The sequence below is a fragment of the Atractosteus spatula genome, chromosome 7 (genome assembly GCF_055471065.1).
Source record: "Atractosteus spatula isolate fAtrSpa1 chromosome 7, fAtrSpa1.hap1, whole genome shotgun sequence".
Lineage (NCBI taxonomy): Eukaryota > Metazoa > Chordata > Actinopteri > Semionotiformes > Lepisosteidae > Atractosteus > Atractosteus spatula.
The window spans coordinates 59,327,462-59,347,664 of NC_142712.1; the positions used below are offsets into that span (position 1 = coordinate 59,327,462).

General features: G+C 41.2%; 1 protein-coding gene across 2 annotated transcripts in view; it reads right to left on the bottom strand.

The window, feature by feature from the left end:
- Nucleotides 1-6,357: 6,357 nt before the first annotated feature.
- The window catches only part of LOC148831524 (collagen and calcium-binding EGF domain-containing protein 1-like), a 29,686-nt gene continuing 15,840 nt past the window's right edge, over nt 6,358-20,203 (bottom strand). Inside the window, exons 3-11 of one of the 2 annotated variants that reach the window (XM_088921478.1) lie at nt 12,921-12,973; nt 11,668-11,802; nt 11,328-11,465; nt 10,423-10,529; nt 9,473-9,593; nt 8,953-9,092; nt 8,623-8,658; nt 8,163-8,198; nt 6,358-6,604 (exon numbers count right to left, since the gene is read on the bottom strand). In XM_088921478.1, the coding sequence (XP_088777604.1) occupies nt 6,407-6,604; nt 8,163-8,198; nt 8,623-8,658; nt 8,953-9,092; nt 9,473-9,593; nt 10,423-10,529; nt 11,328-11,465; nt 11,668-11,802; nt 12,921-12,973 (964 nt within the window). In that variant the 3' untranslated portion in view covers nt 6,358-6,406. The remainder of the gene's footprint in view (nt 6,605-8,162; nt 8,199-8,622; nt 8,659-8,952; nt 9,093-9,472; nt 9,594-10,422; nt 10,530-11,327; nt 11,466-11,667; nt 11,803-12,920; nt 12,974-20,203) is intronic. The other variant, XM_088921479.1, reaches the window with a different exon arrangement.

The following is a 20,203-nucleotide window of genomic DNA, read 5'->3' on the forward strand; positions in this document are numbered from 1 at the left end:
ACCTCGCTCACTCAAGCGTACAGCAGCGCTACAAATGGGATTTAAACCCGCAGACCCGCACCCGTTCCCAGCACACCAACTCCAACCACACACAGCTCCTAATAGACAGAAGCGGGTGAGGGGAAAGGTCACAACAGATTTTAAGAGCCCTACCCCCCATCACCACCACCAAAACGTTAATTGTAGTGCATAAATGCAAGAAGAAGCAACATGAATTCTGTGGAAGAACTGGAAAAAAGTGTAATACATATTTTAATAAAAGGCTAAATATTTTTTGTTCCTGCTTAAATAATGTATTGTGCAATTGTGTACTATCGTATTTAACAATTTCCAAAGAGGTCTATGGAAGATGTAAGATCAAAAGATCCTCTTCTGGTAACTCAAGGTGAGAGACATTACAGTGTCTGGTTGTCAAGTCCCTGCTTGTGATTAACTGCTGAGATCCGTGATAAGAAATGGCAACTCTTAATAAACATTCCCCTAAGTACTAAACATTGCCATAAAGTACAGCTGTAGGATGACGACAAAGTTTAAAGAAAGGCAAATTATAAAGTGTTTTCCTCTGGAGTCAACCTGAGAGTCTGCAAGCTGTAATAACAGTCCTCCTCACAGAGAAGCAAACCAAAGCTATCAGCTCAGATGTGTTGCTCAAGAGGTGTGTGACAGTCATGTGTGCAAGATTCACCTTTCATCTGCTTCAGTCAACAGAGTGGCTTGGCTAAGGACCTAATAGATATATCAAGTAGACAGGTTGGAAATTGATCTAAAACAACAAAGCTCTCTATATAAAATTTTATCAGTTTGTAAGCCAAACCACAGGGCTTGTAAGGCAACAATCATGTTTCTCCAACAGTGTGCAGACCTTGGGCTGCCTGGGCATTTCATGAGCCTAGAAATACTGCATTTATTGTAAACCTTCTCAAACACAGTACATCAGCTTGGATAAGGGCGTCTGCAAAGCTGCTGCAGTCAGCGACAACAATAACGGCAGCGGCAATGATAGAAATGAAAGGGTCTGTACAAGTCAAGGTCACTCATCAGCCTGACATTCCATCTTTCATATTGCAAAACTCACAGCATTTCTCTCAGCTGCAGCTGGGCCATAAAAAAAAACAACAAGTTTTTCTGTCATTTTCGTGATCAGATATAAGTGGGCTGCCGTGTACTGCAGCACGACATGTTCCATCTCTCCGCTCCGCAGGTGTGGCACGGTTTCTGTTACTCCGCGGCGCGGTCCTCCCACGGGCGGGGGTGGGCGTGTCCGCGGGGGGCTGGCGAACAGGCCAGTTCTGTGCAAGAGGGAGCGAAGGGGAAGAACACAGAAGCAGGCCAGCGCCAGGTAGCTGGAATTTAAGAATGAGTTAGCGTGTCAAGGTGTACTCGCCCTCTCAGATGTTTTGCGGCATTGTGTGCCGTGCTCACGCCTGCTCTCACGCTTACACAAACACTCGCCTCACGGCACGTAGCCTCATATCCTCCACTGACAGACACTCTTGATTAGACTGATCCCTGCATCTGGACCATTAACTGGATACCTCGAAATATTTTTAATTCCATTCAGGCACGCAGGACCCTGGGAGTTTGTTTTTACTAATGCCCTACCTGTACACGGGCTTGTTACATACAGTATGTAACGCACCCCAGCAAGGCAGCTATGAAGCTCCGATACGAGCTGCGAAACGCTGGCAGGCAAACTGTGGCAGCCACAAAATGCATTCTTAACGCTTCTTTCAGAACCTGATTTTTTCATGTCCACATCATTTTAGCTTTAGACAGAACATCCTGTTTATAAAATGACTAATACGTGCAGTAAGAGGGTTAACAGTACACATTGTTAATATCCTACCACTTCGCGTGCAAACGTACAGTACTGATGAATGAAGGATAAGCTATCTTAAACTGCAGTATTTTGCATAAATACAAATGAATTATTAGTTAACTTCAGCAATTAAAATATTTCAGTATTTTGGGCTGGTGCAATCAATTATACTCGTGCAGTTGCGGACAAAAGTTGCAAAACCGAGAACAATGATTGCGTGTAATAGTAGGACTCCATTAATCTGATAATGACAGACTATTTTAAGATTTGAATAAAGGTCCACTTATAATTAATTTGATGTACAATAATTTTTTCATCATACAAGGTCTTTAAGAATGTTTATCATGTATAATCATTTTCCCCCATTATATTAGCATAATATAATAATTCTGGTCCTGGGTTGCTATCTGGGTGGAGTTTGAATGTTCTCCCCAGGTTTTTTTCTGGGTGCTCTGGTTGCCTCCCACAGTCTGAAATGATGGCAGGTTAATTGGCTTCTGCAAAACTGGATCTGGTGTGTGTGTGTGTGCCCTGCAGTGGACTGGCGTCCCATCCTGCGTGTGCACGCCCTGCAGTGGACTGGTGTCCCATCCTGTGTGTGTGTGTGCCCTGCAGTGGACTGGCGTCCCATGAGCCTGGTGCTTGCTGGGATAGATTCGGGCTTCCTGCGACCCTGATATGGAAGAATCCGTTAGAAAATGGATGGATACATGTTTTTACTTTTGAATATATTTTTTATTTTTTCCCAATTTTTCATTTTCTTGACATTCTCCATGCAGCATGACTCCTGTGGTTTATTGTGGGAAATGTGTTGAGCCTCAAACAAGGTATAATTGTTCACACCCTTTTCACCATTACCAGACCTCCAGAAACAGCTCCGTGTTTCTCCCTTTGCTGAACTGCAGTACTAAACATAATTCAATTCGACCAAATTCAAAATGAAGGGATTTCTGTGATTTTGGTTCTCTGTTTACACTTAATTCATAATTGTCAAATGATACTGGTGAGGACCAGCCAACACTCCAGTTCAGTGGATGGTGTATTCAGGCAAGAAGAGGGAGATCCAGCGGTTCTGGACGCTGCAGTGTCACAGCTGCACACTTCGTCATTGAACAGGTCAGGCACTGCTTGCCTGGTCCAGACCCTCATCCTGCTGTTGCCAACAGCATCTGGGCAAACTGAGCGGTACAGTCCGTCCTGGCAATCCTGTGGATCTTGTGAAGATGTTGTTTGGGTCCTAGGCTGGGATCTGAACCCAGGGCCCCAGTTTTTCATGCGTTCTACTTCACTGCCAGAAAACTCCACCTGCTTTATGAGGCTTTAGGCAGGACTGTAACATGCCTGCGTTACAAAGTACGTTCTGGAATTCAGGTGTATTAGCAGCTTTAGATCCCTTTGTATTCTTTCAGAAGAAAATGCAGTTTCTCAAAGTGTTTGTTCATCACAGTTTGTTAGTGTAGAAAAAACACAAAACTGCATCCTACAGAAAATAGGAAATGCTTCCACATTTGCATTCAGTAATAGTAAAAATTTTATACTATCACCTAGTCCTTTGAATACACTTCAGATTGGTTCTGCTATATTTTTCCATTGGTTTTAACTGTCATGCCTAAGGAGCTCCTTGCTGCTTAACATAATTTCAACTTGTGTCCCTGACGCCTTATTTTGCTGCATATCTTGTAGAGTTGACTTGGAAAACACATTACATTAATCCACATTACATTTGATTTTTACATGGGTATGGACATTCTTGAATTTTAAACCCTCTTACATTGCTTGTGCTGCGGTTTGCATTTCTACCTATTTTTACTTGCTTGTACTTCTGTTGCTTGTTCAATCAAGTTATTTAAGCAAAACCTAACTTTTTAAAATCTACAATATCCCTTAGAATCTTATGTTCTTAAATATTATCTTCTAGTTGAGTTCTAATGAATGTTTCCATAATCTCACTTAATCTTTTACTTTCTCTTGCTGTGGCAGTACTAGAAACCCTTCTATTGTTTTAGACTCCCTTGCAATATTTCTCTCTGCATTTTAAAAATCTTTTACCTGCCCTGCAGTTCATCATATTCCCTTTCTGTAACTTCGATCCTGTTTTTTTATGAAATGTTTTCTATAATGATTTCTTTCTCATAGTAGTCTTCACTGATTTATTTCCCTATTTGGGCATCTGCTTTCTTGACATTGATTCAATTAATCTCTTGACACATGCTTTCATTATTTCTTTGAACTTCAAGGTTTTCCTGGTTCTTGGTTGCCAGGCAACAGTACAACAGTGAAGCTCACTGCACGAAACCCTGCTCAGCTCTCAGGTGATTATGAGGAAGAGCTTGTCACCTGCCTTCCATCCCGTGACAGACAGAAGGGGGTTCACAAAGCCTCAGGAGAGTTATTAACATTAGAAAAAAACATATGCAATACTTTCACTTCAAACATGTAGAATATAACAATTCGTAATCCAAAGAAAATAAATAAGGTTCTTATGACACCTTAGAAAATGGTTTAGGAGTATAAAATGCTTACACTCTGCATTCTTAATTTTCAAGGTATTGTATTAAGCACATTACATTACAGTAGGGGGCTAATCTAATCTAGACATTACACTTTTATATTGATCAAGACTCTTTCTTTAAAATTAAAAGGTAAATGAAAAATTGCAGGTCTGGCGGAATTGCAGGATTAATGTAGAACAAACACAATGGAAGAAGATGCAAAAGTTAAAAAAGAAATGGAAGTTTGGACTTTGCGACTAGAGAACAGAAAATGAATCACCATCACACCTGAAACAGCACCGTCCTGGAAATTTAACAGACATGTCAATATATTTAATTTAATTATTGATCACACAGGCCACAGTAGCTTGGATCATATACATCTGTAACATCTCAGATTCACACTAACTAAACCCAGTCAAACGTCATCATACCCCGAGACCCTGAGCTGCTATCTTCTGTCTCCATTTAACATGGTAGACAATGCCTCCTAATGGATAAGTGTGGTAATGACGGACAAGGGATGTCAGATTTGATAATGCTTTGTGTGTACAGACAAAAAACAGTTTCAGTTTTGTATAGATGCTGGTTCAAAATGATAACATGACTTCCGTTACCAAAGACTCCAAAGTGAAAAACTAAAGTTCAAGCTCAGGTCAAACAGCTGGTCTTCAGCAGATTATTTATTTAGAATTATTTACATTATAGGAATTGATAATTTAATAGTGACCCATTGTTGCCGATTGTGTGTTTGCAGTCCATGAACATCTTGCAGTCTTTAACACTGAATTACTGAATTAAAAGAAACAACAACAAATGAACACTACATGTTATTTAGATTCTGAAAAAAGCCAAATACTAAATCAGGTAAATTAGGTCAATTAAATAAATTGATATTTAATGTAAATTGCCAAGATGTCTAATTGAAACCTTTTACAAAAATCCTTTTCTGAATATTGACAATGCTGAGAGACTCAAGGACAGAACATGAGAGGGAGAGAAAGCAGGTCTGGATATTGGCAGTCTGCATGGCCCACTGCCTTGCACAGGTGGTGGCCTGTTAGTCTTGCAGTTTGTGCTGAAATCCCACTTTCATGAGGAGATGATGTTACATGTTCATCTATGACTATCAAAGCTGTTCGCTTCAGGCAAAATGTTCTTTTTTTTCCAGAAAAAGGCTTATTTAAGTGTGGAGAAGTAGAACAATATTGATTGTATTTCTGGTTTATCTAATTGCAATGGCTCTTGCTGTCTGTAGAGCGGAATTAACTTTTATGGAAATATCCATGAAATGGGATGAGATATTGTCTCTGGGGAAGAAAGGTCTGCCAGTCTGTCCCGTCTGTCAGCTGTCTGTATGCTACATGGTACATTCATTATTTCACGTACAGGAATTTTCATTTTGTTTTCCTGCTTCCTTTTGTTCTCAGTTTGGAAATAACTTAATTATGAGTTCAATCAGCAAATACATTAGAAGAGCAGTTGGTCTACAGCAAACCCAGGGGTGCTTCCCTGGTGGAGAAACATGGATCCCAGCAGGGAAACTGCATCACTGGCTACCTTTGGCCTCTTGCCAAAGCTGAAGAAGAAATCCGTCATCTATGAAGAAAAGGGAAGGTTTTTTTCTGATTTTGCCTTAATGGACTCCTTAATGTCTGCCAAGTGTGCACTCTGCAAGGGTGAGAACAGCAATGCTCAACAGGACTCTTAGACGAAATGTCTTGAATTTGTTTATGAGCCAAAAAAGAGCACCAGAGGATTGAGTGAGGTCTGCTCAAAAGTCAACTCCCTGCTGCCAGCGCAAAAGGAAATTCCCACATTTTGTGACATATGGAATCCTGTTTGGTTAAAAAGGCAAAAGGTACATTTCAGAAAGTGGCGACTTCTTTTGGATATGCCTTGATTTAGTTGTTAATCATAGTGACTCAATTTCAAGCAATTTTCATTTACTGTAACATCCCAAAATTAAACCTGCTAAATAGCATTTCACATGACATCTGTGTAGAAGAGATTAACAAGGAAACAAAGTAGAATTAATGATGCCATTTGGTTTAATTGTTTTGCTGGTGGTGTTCCTCTAGGAGGTGCATGTCCTTCATGGGGCTGATGTGCTGAAAGAATGCTCACTGTGACCTGACCCCCACTCATTGAAATCCTCCTCTTTGCTGGAGTGGGTTGTGGACTCCAGTGTGATGCCCTGCCTTTTCCCAAACACTTTCTCCTGCAGCTCGATGATGTCGTTGCGGATATCCGCCATCATTAGTAAGAGGAAATCAAAGGAACCTGGAGGACCCTGAGAAAACAATGGGGTCAAAGGTCAAAGAAGCAGAATGGAAGAGAGATGAGGAATTTCAGTTTTTGCTGAATGGTAGAGATATGCCTAAAATAACTAAAGGAAGTCCAGTCTACTTTTAAAATGATCAAGTTTAGATTGTTGTCTGACTCCAGCCCTAACAGTCTGGGAAGAATCCACTGAGAAAGCCAATTCTAAACTTGAAAACACACATGAAAAAAAATGCTCATGCAGTAAATATAATGCTGAGGAACTCTTCACTACAAAACCAGATTTAATCAGTTCAAGCAAATTAGTTTACACAATCTTATTATTGCCAGCACCAGTGAACAACACTGTTTCACATTTACTGTCCATTGATCACCAATTTTCATCTTGGTAAAGCTGAAATTTATGTACAAATTAACATCTTCTATTTACAGGCAGTTTTAAAATCCTGTTCTACTATCCAGATTTCCTTCAGGAAACACCTGGTTGAGACGCTATGATTGATTAGCTATTTAGTTACACAATAAACTTGTTTTTTCTCATGTTTTTACCAAGTCACGGATATTTCCATCAATCCATTTTCTAACAGCTTCTTCCCATTCAGTGTTACGAGGGCGCCAGAGCCTACCCTGGCAAGCACGGGCACAGGACAGGGCGCTCCCAGGACAGGGCGCCAGTCCACCACAGGGCAGACACACACACACTTACAGCAGGGCCAGGTGTCCCAGGCGCCAGTTAATGTACCAGTATGTTTTTGGACTGTGGGAGGAAATCAGAACATCTGGAGGAGACCCATGCAAACCCAGAGGGAACATGCAAACTCCACACAGATTCAGATCCAGACACACCCCAGTTCCTGACTTGAACCCAAGACCCTACGCTGCGAAGCTGCATTGCTAATCACTGCGCTGCCCTCCAGGACAGTTGTGTAGTAAAAGACTTGACTCTAGTTCATGATTCATTTTCATTTAATACGTTTCTTTTGTGTATTCCTTTCATATTACAGAAATTAAATGATCACATGTGCTTTCCCTAGATGGTGTACATCAACTGAACTGTTGATGTACAGTATTCAGTGTGCTACTCATTGCTAAATTCACTCTTAAAATGAATGCTTTCTTATTGTGTAGCTTTTGGTATTTTAAATAAAAGACTATAAAAATAGGAGTCTATTTCTTTAAGTATCTAAAAAATATACTGAAAGGGCTAGATATTAGCAGGAAAAGTGTAAATATTCAGTCATCAAATGATCAGTGTCTGTGTCCAGATTGCTTTAGGACATAATAATTCAAATCCCCCTAAACTAACTAAAGCAACTTCATCATGTTTTCAAACATCACGTCTGTTATTATTGTATGTGTAATAACAGGACATATACTGTGATGAAAAACAGATGAGGCACTACCCATATTAACCAACAGATGATAATACTGCCATACACGACTGTGAAACTGTACATTTCTTTGTGTTGAAGCCAATGTTCCTCAGAAACGAGAAGGCAGGGCACAGGCAGTTATGTGTGAACAGGAAATGAACAGACTAAGTGAATGAATCGAGCAGAGGGACTCACGGCAGGGCCTCTAGGTCCGGGTAAACCTCTTTCACCCTGCAAAGCACAAGTGGACAGACCACTGAGACACAAAGCAAGGAGTCTGTCATATATGCTGTGCAAAGGGGAAAGAAACTGGTTATAGATCTTTTACTCTTTTCTAAATAAAGAAGTCTCCATTAGCATTCTATTTAAACATGCTTCAATAACATTGCTTACAACAAGCCCATTCACAGCCTTTAATGATTTTTGTAGAGCTCTTCCTTCACAGATCAGATATTTTACTTACAAAATACTGTTCTATAATATATATACTAGCAAAATAAAATTAACATAAAAACACATGCAGATGAGGCCAGGTGTTTACTCAGAATTAGCAAGCCTTTTCCAGGAAAGAAGCTGGTTTTCTCAGTCATGCACTGCTTTGGCAGTGAGTTCATTCGTTCACACTGTTGGGGAAGACCTCTCATGAAGTTGTTACCTTCTGCCCCGTGCTGCCAGGTGCCCCTGGTGGTCCCTAGAGAGAGAAGAGCACAGGATTCAGTCATTCTCACTGGTGGAATTTAAATGGATTATCCTGAAAGTCCTGGGTACAAATCTTGCAAAGGAAAAAGAGAAGTGCAGATGTCGCATTCTCTAAACCTCACGGGCAGAGATTCCCCTGCTTCTTCTTTGGCTGGACAACCTGCTGCAGCCATTTTGTACAATTCTCTGCTCTGTGAATGGAGGTTATGAATGTGCTTTCTTTAAACAACCAGGGAGTTGTGCTCACACGGGGAGTGAGCTGTAAAGCAGGGGCTGAAGGACTCACCACAGGTCCTCGTCGACCCCTCTTGATGTGGTCCAGATTGGGAGCTGGTCCCATGGGGCCCATGTCCCCCCGGGGCCCCTGAGGGCCCGGCAGCCCCCTGAGTCCAGGCTCCCCTCTCCCTCCTGGCTCCCCCCGTGGTCCTGTTACAGAGGAAGAGGGAAGAAGGAGATCTGGGGGGACCAGCTATGTTAGATGTAACTTTAGATTAACATGCCTCCGTGGCCTCGTCAGCCCTGTTTGCTCATGGCCGCAACACCAGAACTGAGTGGATGTTAGTGGAACTGCTCTCACTATTACTGATAGTTTCTTAAGCCAATGTCCTTACCCAGGAAGAAAAGTGCTTCACATATTAAATGAAAGTGATCTTTCTTCCTTAAGTAGAAGCAGGTTGCACTGCTGCGACACTTCTAATGGATTTGCAGCTGCCTTTGATTATCTTATAAACTCCTTTCCCTGTGACATTAAAGAGAGCATTTTCCTCTAAACTCTGGTGTCCTGCCACAACATTCCATGGACAAACCTGGGGGCCCAGCAGGGCCTGGAGGGCCAGGGTTTCCCGGCAGGCTTTGGGTCTCAGGTCCTTTCCCACTCCAGATATTAGGGGGCTTGTCACTGTCATTGGCCAGACTGAGGGACAGCATCTAGGGAAAGCACATGGGCACTGTCAGTGTAGGACACCCACAATTACTGTCCTCAGAAGCTTTCCATTTCAATTACAGAAATATCTTCCTGTGGACAATGGAGTCTATAAATGAAATTAATAACATGTCCAAATGCATTATTCACGATTGTAATATTTTGGTTTATAATTATTTTGGACAGCATGGTGGCACAGTTGTTAGTGTCTGGAATGGTTTCAATTCCAGACCTGGGGTGCTGTCTGTACGGAATGTATACTGTATGTCCTCCCACAGTGCAAAGACATACTGGCAGGTTAATTGATTTTGGGGAAAATTGGTACTGTTGTGAGTGTCTGTGTCTGTGTGTCTGCCCTGCGATAGGCTGGTCTCGTGTCCAGATTGTATCATGCCTTGTGCCTGATGCTTGCCGGGATAAACTCCAGGTCCCCTATGACCCTGTATAGGACGAAACTGATCAAAAATGGATAGAGAGTATCAAACATGATCCTTTTGCACTCATTTAGCACCAAATGTAATCTGAAACTGGTCCTTTGCTGCAACAATATGGGCTGCTCTTCCCTGTTTCTGTCCTCATGCTTGCTGTACTTCTAGTGCAGTTTCATCCTGTACCCACCACTATTCAATGTCTACAGAGCAGCAGAAGACCAGGTCTATTACTTCTGAAACGTATGCAGCCTGTTTATTCCGAGAACACACACAGAGGTCTCGGTGTGGATCTGTACCTCTCCATGTGCCTCGTGTGCTGTGTCTGACCACGGCAGCTGCTGACCTGTCCTGCCCCCCCACCCCGTCCCTCCTGCACTTCTCTAGTGGTGCGAAAGCTGCTCACCCTCTGTTTGAGCTGCAGGAGGCTGTGCTTCATGTTGAGGAAGTCCTGGCAGGTGAACGAGCAGGAGCCAGCGCTCATCAGTGTCTCCGACTTCCCGGCAGAGCTGACTGAACCGGATGGAGGAGTGGAGAGACAGGGAAAGGAGAATGGAGAATGTGCTGGACAGCACAGAAACTATAGGCTGGACCATAGGAAAACCCCCAAAGAGCAGGGATACAGCACAGACGACATGGTAGTTAAGCCACAGACGAAGAGTGTTTCCCACTGCTTTTCATTACAGTATATTATATCAGTAGCCATTTACCCTCCGGACATCTGCCAGAGAGACACTCTGGAGCTGGAAAGGACCCTAGCCTGGAGCTCGGGCTGCCCCTGGGGCTGGGGTGGCTGATCCTGGAGCTCGGGCTGCCCCTGGGGCTGGGGTGGATGATCCTGGAGCTCGGGCTGCCCCTGGGGCTGGGGTGGATGATCCTGGAGCTCGGGCTGCCCCTGGGACTGGGGTGGCTGGCTCCGGGGCAGGAATAGACCAGTCACTCATTGGAAGCCCCTGCCAGTGCCTGAGGTGAGGTCAAGGGAACCAGTGGCAGAACTGCTCCCCAGATTTCCCAGTGACCACAGAGCACAGCCCCCTCCAGGGGGCCTGAAGCTGTGAGCAGACAAGCCTTTGTGCCAAACTTCCTCTAGAATCTAAAACGTTCGACCTCCATTTAAGTTCTCAGTTTGCATGGCCTCAATGAAAGTATTGGCTTGCTTACAACTTGTCTTACTTTTTCAGCTCAGAAAGCCCTAAGTGAGTTTCTCGGATTAATTAGCCACAAGCAACAAAATGTGCTAGATGGGCAGAGTGGTTTGTAAGCATTCTTATGACTGAAAGAGCAGGGAGCCGTGGGCGCTGGCTAACTCACAGTTGTGCAGAGGGGAGCAGGACCTGCGGTCGGGCGCCAGGGTGTACCCGCTGCGGCAGCGACACAGGAAGCTGCCCACGGTGTTCTCACACTCCTGCTCACACACTGTGCCATTGGACTCCTCACACTCGTCCACATCTGGAACAGACCGCAGACACACAGCACGGCCACAGGGGCATGAAGATCAAACAGGCACCAGCTCATGCTGTGAAATCACCATGCACTCTGACTGCATTACTTTTTCTTATCTAAAAATGCGCATCTCTAGGTTGTTTCCTTCCTGATATACAGTGCCCATCACTAAGAATGACCCCATCACCCGAGACCGGCCGAGACTGACCAACGCAGTAGGGGTGCTGGTGGTTCCGATGGCGCTCTCTGTCAAATCGGTATCCAGGGTAACAGGTGCACAGCACCCTCCCGAAGTTATCAGTGCACTGCTGTTCACAGGGCGAGTGGGCACACACATCCACGCCTGCGCAGACACAGGGACAGATCCAGAGCCTCAGGGGACAACAGCATAAGCACAGCTCTGCACTCAGCTTGTGTTATATATAATTAGATATTGAGGTATGCACTAAAAAGATCTAAAAGATGAGTTAAACATTATGTTATTTATAGTTATAGTTACTGGGATTACCAATAACGTGCATGCTATATATTTTTAAAAATCCAGATTTCATTTAATATTTTGATAAAAGAAATCATATTCCAAGTTACACTATTACTTTTTGAAATGCAAATTAAAATCAGCATACTGTGAGGACATGGGTTTCTATTAATGAAAAAGACTAGTCAAGAACAAAGAATCATTTTTTTCAAAGCTGAATATACACTACTGTATATAACACTATACATAGGGATGTTTCTTCTTGATTTGGAGCTTATATAGTATCATCAGGTAATATACTATTTGTGTGTTGCTCTCTGAATTGTACAGTGTAACAACGAATATAAGGATATAATTGAAGAAACATTATGAGCTGGAGCTTGTGCTTTACATTCAGAAGCTTTATATTACTATAAAGTATAAATGGCACATCCTCCAGCCATTGAATTTTCTGACTTTTATGTGCTAAATCTGACTTCTATGTATTTCAGAACTGCCAGTTTTAGCAATGACACAGTGAGTATAGCTCTTCTAGGTGGTTTTTCAATGGCATGTATTGAATGGTTAGTGCATTGTCCTGGGGTACAGCTTTGATAAACTCAGCTGAGAGCCGCTTTGACAAGCCCTCAGATTTTGTTACATTCAATATCTGTGTCATCTTGACTGCAGTCACCACCTAGTGGAGAAAGAAGCCATGACACATAAGTACATGCCAGTACAATTTTAATAAAAGAGAACATAAATGTACTGTACCTTCATAAAATTAAGCTGCAGTTCACTCACATACAAAACGTTTCAAGAAAGAGCGATATCTTTAAAACTTGTGACTAGAATGTGCAATTTTGTTCATTTGTGACACAAAGTGACATGTTTTAGATAGGTTCATACATTTTAATTCATGTGCAACTTTATCATTAGGGTATAAATGTTGAACCTACTAGGCTCATCATGTAAATGGAAAGGCAATTATTGTTTTTACCTACTTTCTGGGATGCACCTGCCCATCACAAACCTGTACCCTTCACAGCACCTCCTCCTGCCAGGGAGATAAAACACATTATTAGCTGGTTTAGAATACTGAGGCAGAGGTGTTGATAGCTGTAGGTTTGACAGATGAGTACAGTGAAAACTGGGATTTTATTAGTAAAACACAATGGAAAAACTACTGAAGCAAAGCCAGTTACTACACTGCTAAATAAAACACTATGCAACTCTAGGATGATCAATTTAGAACAGGATTACTCGCAAATCATTAGAACACTGAACCTAAAATATTGTTACGTGCAAACTGATGACACATATATCCAGGATAACAGCTTGAGGAAACTGAGTCTGTGGCTCACGGAATAGCAAGAAAGAGGCATAGTATCAATTCTATGTACTATGTATAAGAGGACTGCTTCGTAAGAGATGCCGAGCCTATTCAGAAAAGGACATTCAAGTTTGTATTTTAAGACAAACAATTGCAGCAAGTAGCAGTTCTGTCATTATTTTAAACCAGTGTAACTGATGGTCTATTAGCACTGCTGCCAAGAGACCTGAGGAAGTGTGAACCTGTGAACCAGTGGACCTGTTCAGGGTTCAATACTGCCATCCGCTGGAGTGAAATGAGCTCTCGGGCAGCTACCGTCAGCTCTGTGGTTGTCAAGTTTGAGCTTACATCAGAGCTGCTGGTTAGGAAACCACATCCCCAGCTCCCTCCTGTGGGAGACAGGTCCCCCAGGCTGACATCCTCAAACCCGATAAACTTACATTAGTTACAGTACCTGGGAATTGTACAAATCTAAGAAGCAAGGAACCACACCCCATATACTTCGCTATAAACAAAAATCACAAAGAGAAAATGGAAATAGGAAGCATTTGAGAAAATCTCAAGAAAACCCTCCACTGGGGTTTGTTTTACTGTGCAGTATCTCTGGAAACTCTACTTTATGGCCACTGCTTAAACATCTTAAGGTGAGTGAGTGAATACCAGTATTTTCGTATCTGACACCTAGTATGTTTTAATTTCTCTTAATTTTTTTTACTAAAAGTTCTTGCACCCTAGAGCCACTGTGGCAGTATTTTTAATGAGTCCCTGCATCATGGATTTGGATCTCCAGCATTGACTTGTAAGATATATTCATATTTCTCAATAAAAATAACCTAAAGGCAAATATTGCAGTGCACTCTTTTACAAGTCATACCTTTTATTATATTGCTTAGTGGAATAAGGTGAGTTAATTGAATTGTTTAGTTATTTGTATAGTTTTTGGTGACCTTTTTACAGAAGAGGCATGAACAAAATAGGTTACAGTATTCCTTGGTACTTTTGCTTTGTGTCTTTCAGTTGCTTAATAGCACTGTCAAATGTTGCTAAAGGTGCAGTGCCTGTCCACAGTTGCTAGACCACAAAGCTTATACTAAGTTATCTCCTAAAGTTCAGTGAATAAGCCAGCACATAAAGGTAGCTGAGACCAACGACACTAATGACCTCCTCAGGTCTTTGCATGCCATTAACCTCCATAACTCTTCAAGGACACAGAGTATTTCAGTATGGAAGCGTATAGGGAGCAGAGCTGTAAGAAAAGATGAGACTGACAGCCTCTGCAACTGATTTCCACAGGAGGACACGTCTTAATGAGAAGCAGCTTGTAAATGTTCCTAATAAAGGCCTAGGCCACTACTAACAAAGTATTCCTTTAAATGGAAGGGGTAGTAAACCTACTCTCCAAGGCAGAATGGGTCATCTCTACCAAGTGACCAGCGATCTTCGTCACAGCCACTGGCTGGCACTGTGACAGCTGCATCTATAACACCTTCAAGCCCACATGTTCAGGTTTTTGCTGGGAGCTCCAGTTTCCTCCCACCTCTCAAAGTCATGCTGCCTAGGGTGATTGACTGGGAAGATTCTTAGGATTTGTAATGAGTTAAGTACAAAACTATGCTTAAATGCTTAAAAGTATAAATAAAGGTTTATGCCTGGTTGTGATGAGTAGAAGAAACCACTATGAAAATAAAACACTGGTTGATGCTGGTCTATATATTTTCCTGCTATCAGATTTAATGAGAACATACTATCACTGTGTAATTCCCCAGTGGAAAAAACCCATAATTACTTGGTCCTTGTCTGCTCTGTTAGTGGACTTCAGATAAATGGTGTTAAAAGACCTCCTTTTCTACAGTGTGTGTTTTGCGGTGAGCTAGAACAGAATGGCTTCAGATAAATCATCCCAGGCAAAAATCTCACTTTTGTTCCAACAATTACACAGAATGGGAAAGCAAAAACTAACAAACCAATGGAAATGTGACTAGAGCTTAAAAGGGTCTACACAAAATAGTTGCTGTACTTAAACAACTCGCAGAAAATAGGCAAAGCACAAAAGCCACGCATCTCCCCAATGCCATGGGATTGGAAGGTGTGTTAGCAACACCCTAGTCTTAAAGGAAAGTTATATATTTACAATAATCTCACAACTACTATCACATTTCACCAGGCCATGAACAAGCCATGACTGTGTTCATCAAAAGGCTCAAGTAGTATGTACTGGTTTGTTCAGTTGAAAACACTTCTCAAGAGCTGATTCAATATTGTTAGTTACAGTTTGGTTAATGTTTTAGCTAGATGTTTTATATGAGGTGTTTTTTAATGATGTACAGTATTTGTAATATCCTATAATAGAAATCCTCAGCTCAGACCAACACACGAAAGAGTCTGATGTTACTCTGCACAAAAAGACTTTGGTCCAGTTCAAAACCCTGTGGTGACTCAAGAAAGCCCACCCCTCCATGTCTTCACCTAACTGTCTCAGACTGGGCAAATGGACAAGAAACAGGGCAAACACCCCATTACTCCTAGTTAACAGATTTCCTACTCCTTCCTACTTGTACATGTGTGCCTGCAACCTAACAGGCAAATGGTAACATTACTAGGAATTACATTATTGTAAGTCATGTTTATCACAAAATTTTAGAGGATGGTATTATCCCTTAAAGTGACCCATCCTTTTTTAAGCAGTGGCAAAAGTCTAGCATATATTAGTATGTCTCATGCACTCTGAGGCATGAAAAGTGGTAGCAAACCAGGCATTTTACTCAAAGTATGCGCCAAGGAAAATAAGGTATGATAGCTGGAGGATGTGCCTGTCGTCTGTCACTTTTGGCAACAGCAGACGTGACTAATGTGTGATTTAGACAGCTACAGGCTTATTGGCGGTGATTAACAGATGAAAAAACACCAAAACTTTGTAGAGGTACTGTAAGTTGTGTTGTAATGTTGTCTCACCATGAGCAAGAGTGAGAGTTTGCCTGGATTGTGACGTGATGCTGCCCCTTCCTGCTCACTAGTCACTGCAAAGTCTAATGTAATATCATGTACAAGCGAAAAAGTATAGATTGTGCAGCAGGCATTTCAGTGCAGAAATGTTCCAATGTCGTGAAATCAAGAGCAATATTTCTATCGGATTAAAAGAGATAAATTCACAAGCCTGCTTCATTCTCAAACTGAAAATGGCGCTGTGCACCCCTTATTAAAGGGTTTTCTTTACTTGTTAAGGGTAGGATGGTGTTCTGGTAGGATAAAATAAGCCTATAACACATACAGCATTTAACAGAGTGCATTTAACTGAGTGCACTTAACTTAACTAGGCCAGTATGATGAGGTTTTACTATTAAATATCCCATTTGTTTCAGAATATACCCAAATATCTGGTTTTCCCCCAGGCCAGGTGGCATGAATTAATGATATTGCATTTTCAATTCCCCTGTCTGTGAGTACAACTTCCATTCACAACTGACAGCTGAAATGTCCTAGCTAGGAGACAATTTATGACATCCCTCATTTCCTTAGGTACGGCTGGACAAATACTCGTGTGGCATAACGTGGTGGCGTGTTCAGTGTGGAGGCGGAGCCCTGGATTAAGGGCCACAGTTGTTCTGGCTGATTAAGGACGAGCTAGAGCTGTGGGAGCTCTTTAAGACACACTGAGCACGTCCCCGGAGGGATGAGTGGACCCCCGCAAGGGGAGACCTTAGAGCAACAGTCCCAGAGGGGATTGTAATGCGAGCGTTCAGGCTGCATTTTTTTGCTTCATTTTATTTTATTTTTATTTTCTCCTGTCTCGCAGTGTACAGTATCTCCACCGGGACAGGTTTAATAATTTTTTGTTTTGGCCGGACTGTCATTTCCATGCAGACCGGACCCCGTTAGACAGGTAAGTGCAGTCTGAATACCACTGTGCACAGCGGCGCATTTGTCTTTTTCCTTTTGTTTTGTCCGTTTTTGTGCCTTTTTCCAGTTTGCTGACCTCACACTGGTGCCTCTGCCATAGTTTCTTCAGTTCTCTATTCTCCTTTACTGTCTATAAATAAAGGGCCCTTTGATTGCATCAGTAGAATACTCTCTTCCTTCTGATTTCTATTCCCTTTAAACCATGTAGAGAATATTTTTAGACTTGGACTTCATTGTGTTAGGGATTAATTTGTTTTGAGACTTTAACATTTTTTTCTGAGGTATGACCATTCTCCTATCTTAATTTCTTGTTTTTCTAAAGTTAAAAACTGTAATGTTAGACTCACTCTCTAGAGATTTAAAGAATACTTCAATGCTACCATATGTTGATCACAAATGGTTCATTAAAGGAAGTTAAATTATGAACTACATCCTAACTTTCGAAGTAAGATACTTTACAAAGTGGGTTAAGAAACAATCATGAACAAATTCAAGCATATTCATTTCATCTTCTGTATCCGCCATTTGAATAGTCCAATTTATATGTCAAAATTTTAAATACCCCTGTATTATAGTGACATTTATGCTACATTACTTCCTGTACTCGTACAGGTTATTTTTTACATGTAACCCCACCTCATCCTTTCTGTTCTGCCTATCTTTCCAAAACGCAGCACCCATTAATTTTGTCAATGTTGCAGCTGTTCTTACAAGTTATACCTTTATAACCTTGAGGTACTAGATGGCAAGGCTCTGTAGTATTTCACTAATACGTTTACTCCCCTACAAATGACCTTGCCCCCAGCATCACCCCAAAAGAAACCATATTCACTGTTTTGTAATGTTTGGTTTATATTCTGTTTTTTTTTTGTGTAATAAGCTTTTAGCCTTGAGTTCTTGCATTTTATTGCTTATACTTGCAGCACTCAAATCATCTGTTCAATAAGCAAGTGTTGTGTCTGCTTTGCTTGTCCCTTTCCTGCTTTGAATCCTTAATCCTTTTAGAAAAGCGAGCACATACTTAAATATACATACTGTAGTCCCACAGAGGCGCATACCTTCTTTACCTCATGACATTTCAATATACTGCTCGGTCTCTTTTAGTCAGGTTCTGAATAAAAGCTTACTTTTTTGTATCTGTGAGAAAATGATGAATACTAAATGAGGACACAGCAATGTGTTCTGGTTCATGATGACATTTGCTCTACACATGCATGCAGAAACACATACTGTACCTGTAAAAGTGTATTCTGTCAGGCTATATTCTTTGGGCAGTTAGTGCCCATTGTTTTCAAAGTTTCACTTAAAAAGAGCAGGTCCAATGGGAAAAAAGTAGTAATGTGGAGCAAAATAATTTAGGATATAAGAGAACACACTCTTGAGATATTCGCTGTGAAAAGGATCTCTGTGAAAGGGATTGACTGATTAAATTCATGATTACTAGAGACCAAAAAGTGTGATACCAATCTCTGACACCTGGCCCAGCATGTGCTGAAATGTTTGGATTTTCTATAAACTAGCTTTCTGATGTCAAAAAACAACTACATCATCCTTATCTTCGGCACATTCTTCAAACCTGGACTTACCATTGTGGGGGATGGAGGTCGACATATTTTAACTGTTGCCTTTTTGAGGATTCAGTGTTAAGAAGAAAGTAAAATATTTTTCTAGAAATCTACCAAATGCAGTTCAGAAAACCACCCTGGAACAAACAAAGCAAAAATCTCCATCTCCCTATAATGGCCCCTGCATGTCAGAAATAAGGAAAGAATTTTGCTATTTGAGAAGGCTGGTATACAATAAGTTAATTCCATACTGGGCTTAAGGAACTTGGCTGTGCTTCTGTCTTTCTTTTCATTCTTGTGAAGTTATTATCTGTGTTTTATGCAATGCTTGGATCCTATTTACATTTCCCATAACTTCACGGACTGGGACCCGCAGTGTGATGACCACCTCAATGTGTATAGTTTCTCTCACAGAAATCACTTAATGCAAATGAGAAATGAGGCGACAATCTCAGGAAAAAAATACACTTATAATTGTCCTGAGGTTTGCAAAACAAAGGGAGAGAGGACTGGGGAGAGGATGTGGTCAAAACTCTATTGTCAAAATCTCCTTCTGTAGGCTCTCTTGCAAGCTGTTTGAATGCCAGTGAGATTGAAACAATCACAGTTTGATGACCAGGCTGAACTATCTCATCAGAGGAATGTGTTTTTTTTAATCCCTCACAACTCCCTCCCATTTCCAGTTGGATGTTATGAGATCTAGGGCTGATTAACTCCAGGCCTGTAGTACTCCCCTGTTGAGTATGAAGGTGTGAAACTGTGTCTTATCTAAGGATGCTACTATAATTATTGACTTTAAGAACACTGCACCCCAGAGCACGTTTTGTGTGGAACAATATCACATCTGGCTTGATTGTTTTGGGGGCTACAGGCTGAAAAATGCATTCAGTACCTCAGAAGTGATGCAATCCCAGTACAATACACTTTGGATATTATATTTATATAATTTTTATATAGTATATAATACTAGTTATATTAATGCATGATGAATAGGAACTACAAGACCAAATAATATACTGCATCTTTGTATGATATGTTTTAAGATAAAACTTAAGGTAAATCTAAATACTTATTGATCATGCATTCTTGTATTAAGAAACTATACATAAACTGTAACTGTAGATATTAATGATTACACTTCACTACTTGCTACATGGTTATGCTTTTAACTACCCTGTTCTCTGACACACAGAGTAGAAAGCACATTTTTGCCAAGCACTATTTTTCCTTTCAATAGAAGTTCATTATAAGATCTTGCAAACTGGAGAACTGAAGCTCATTTATAGACGTACAGTAAATTCATGGCAATTTGATGGCATTTTATTTGAAAACTTTTCAAACTGATAAATGTGGTTTCCTCTTCTATGATATTTTATGAATGCAGAATTCACAAAAACACAGAAGAGAGCACTCATAACAAATAGTCTTCCTTTAACTATCATTTATACTTCAAAATACACATCACTGGCTGTGACAGGACATTCACAATGAA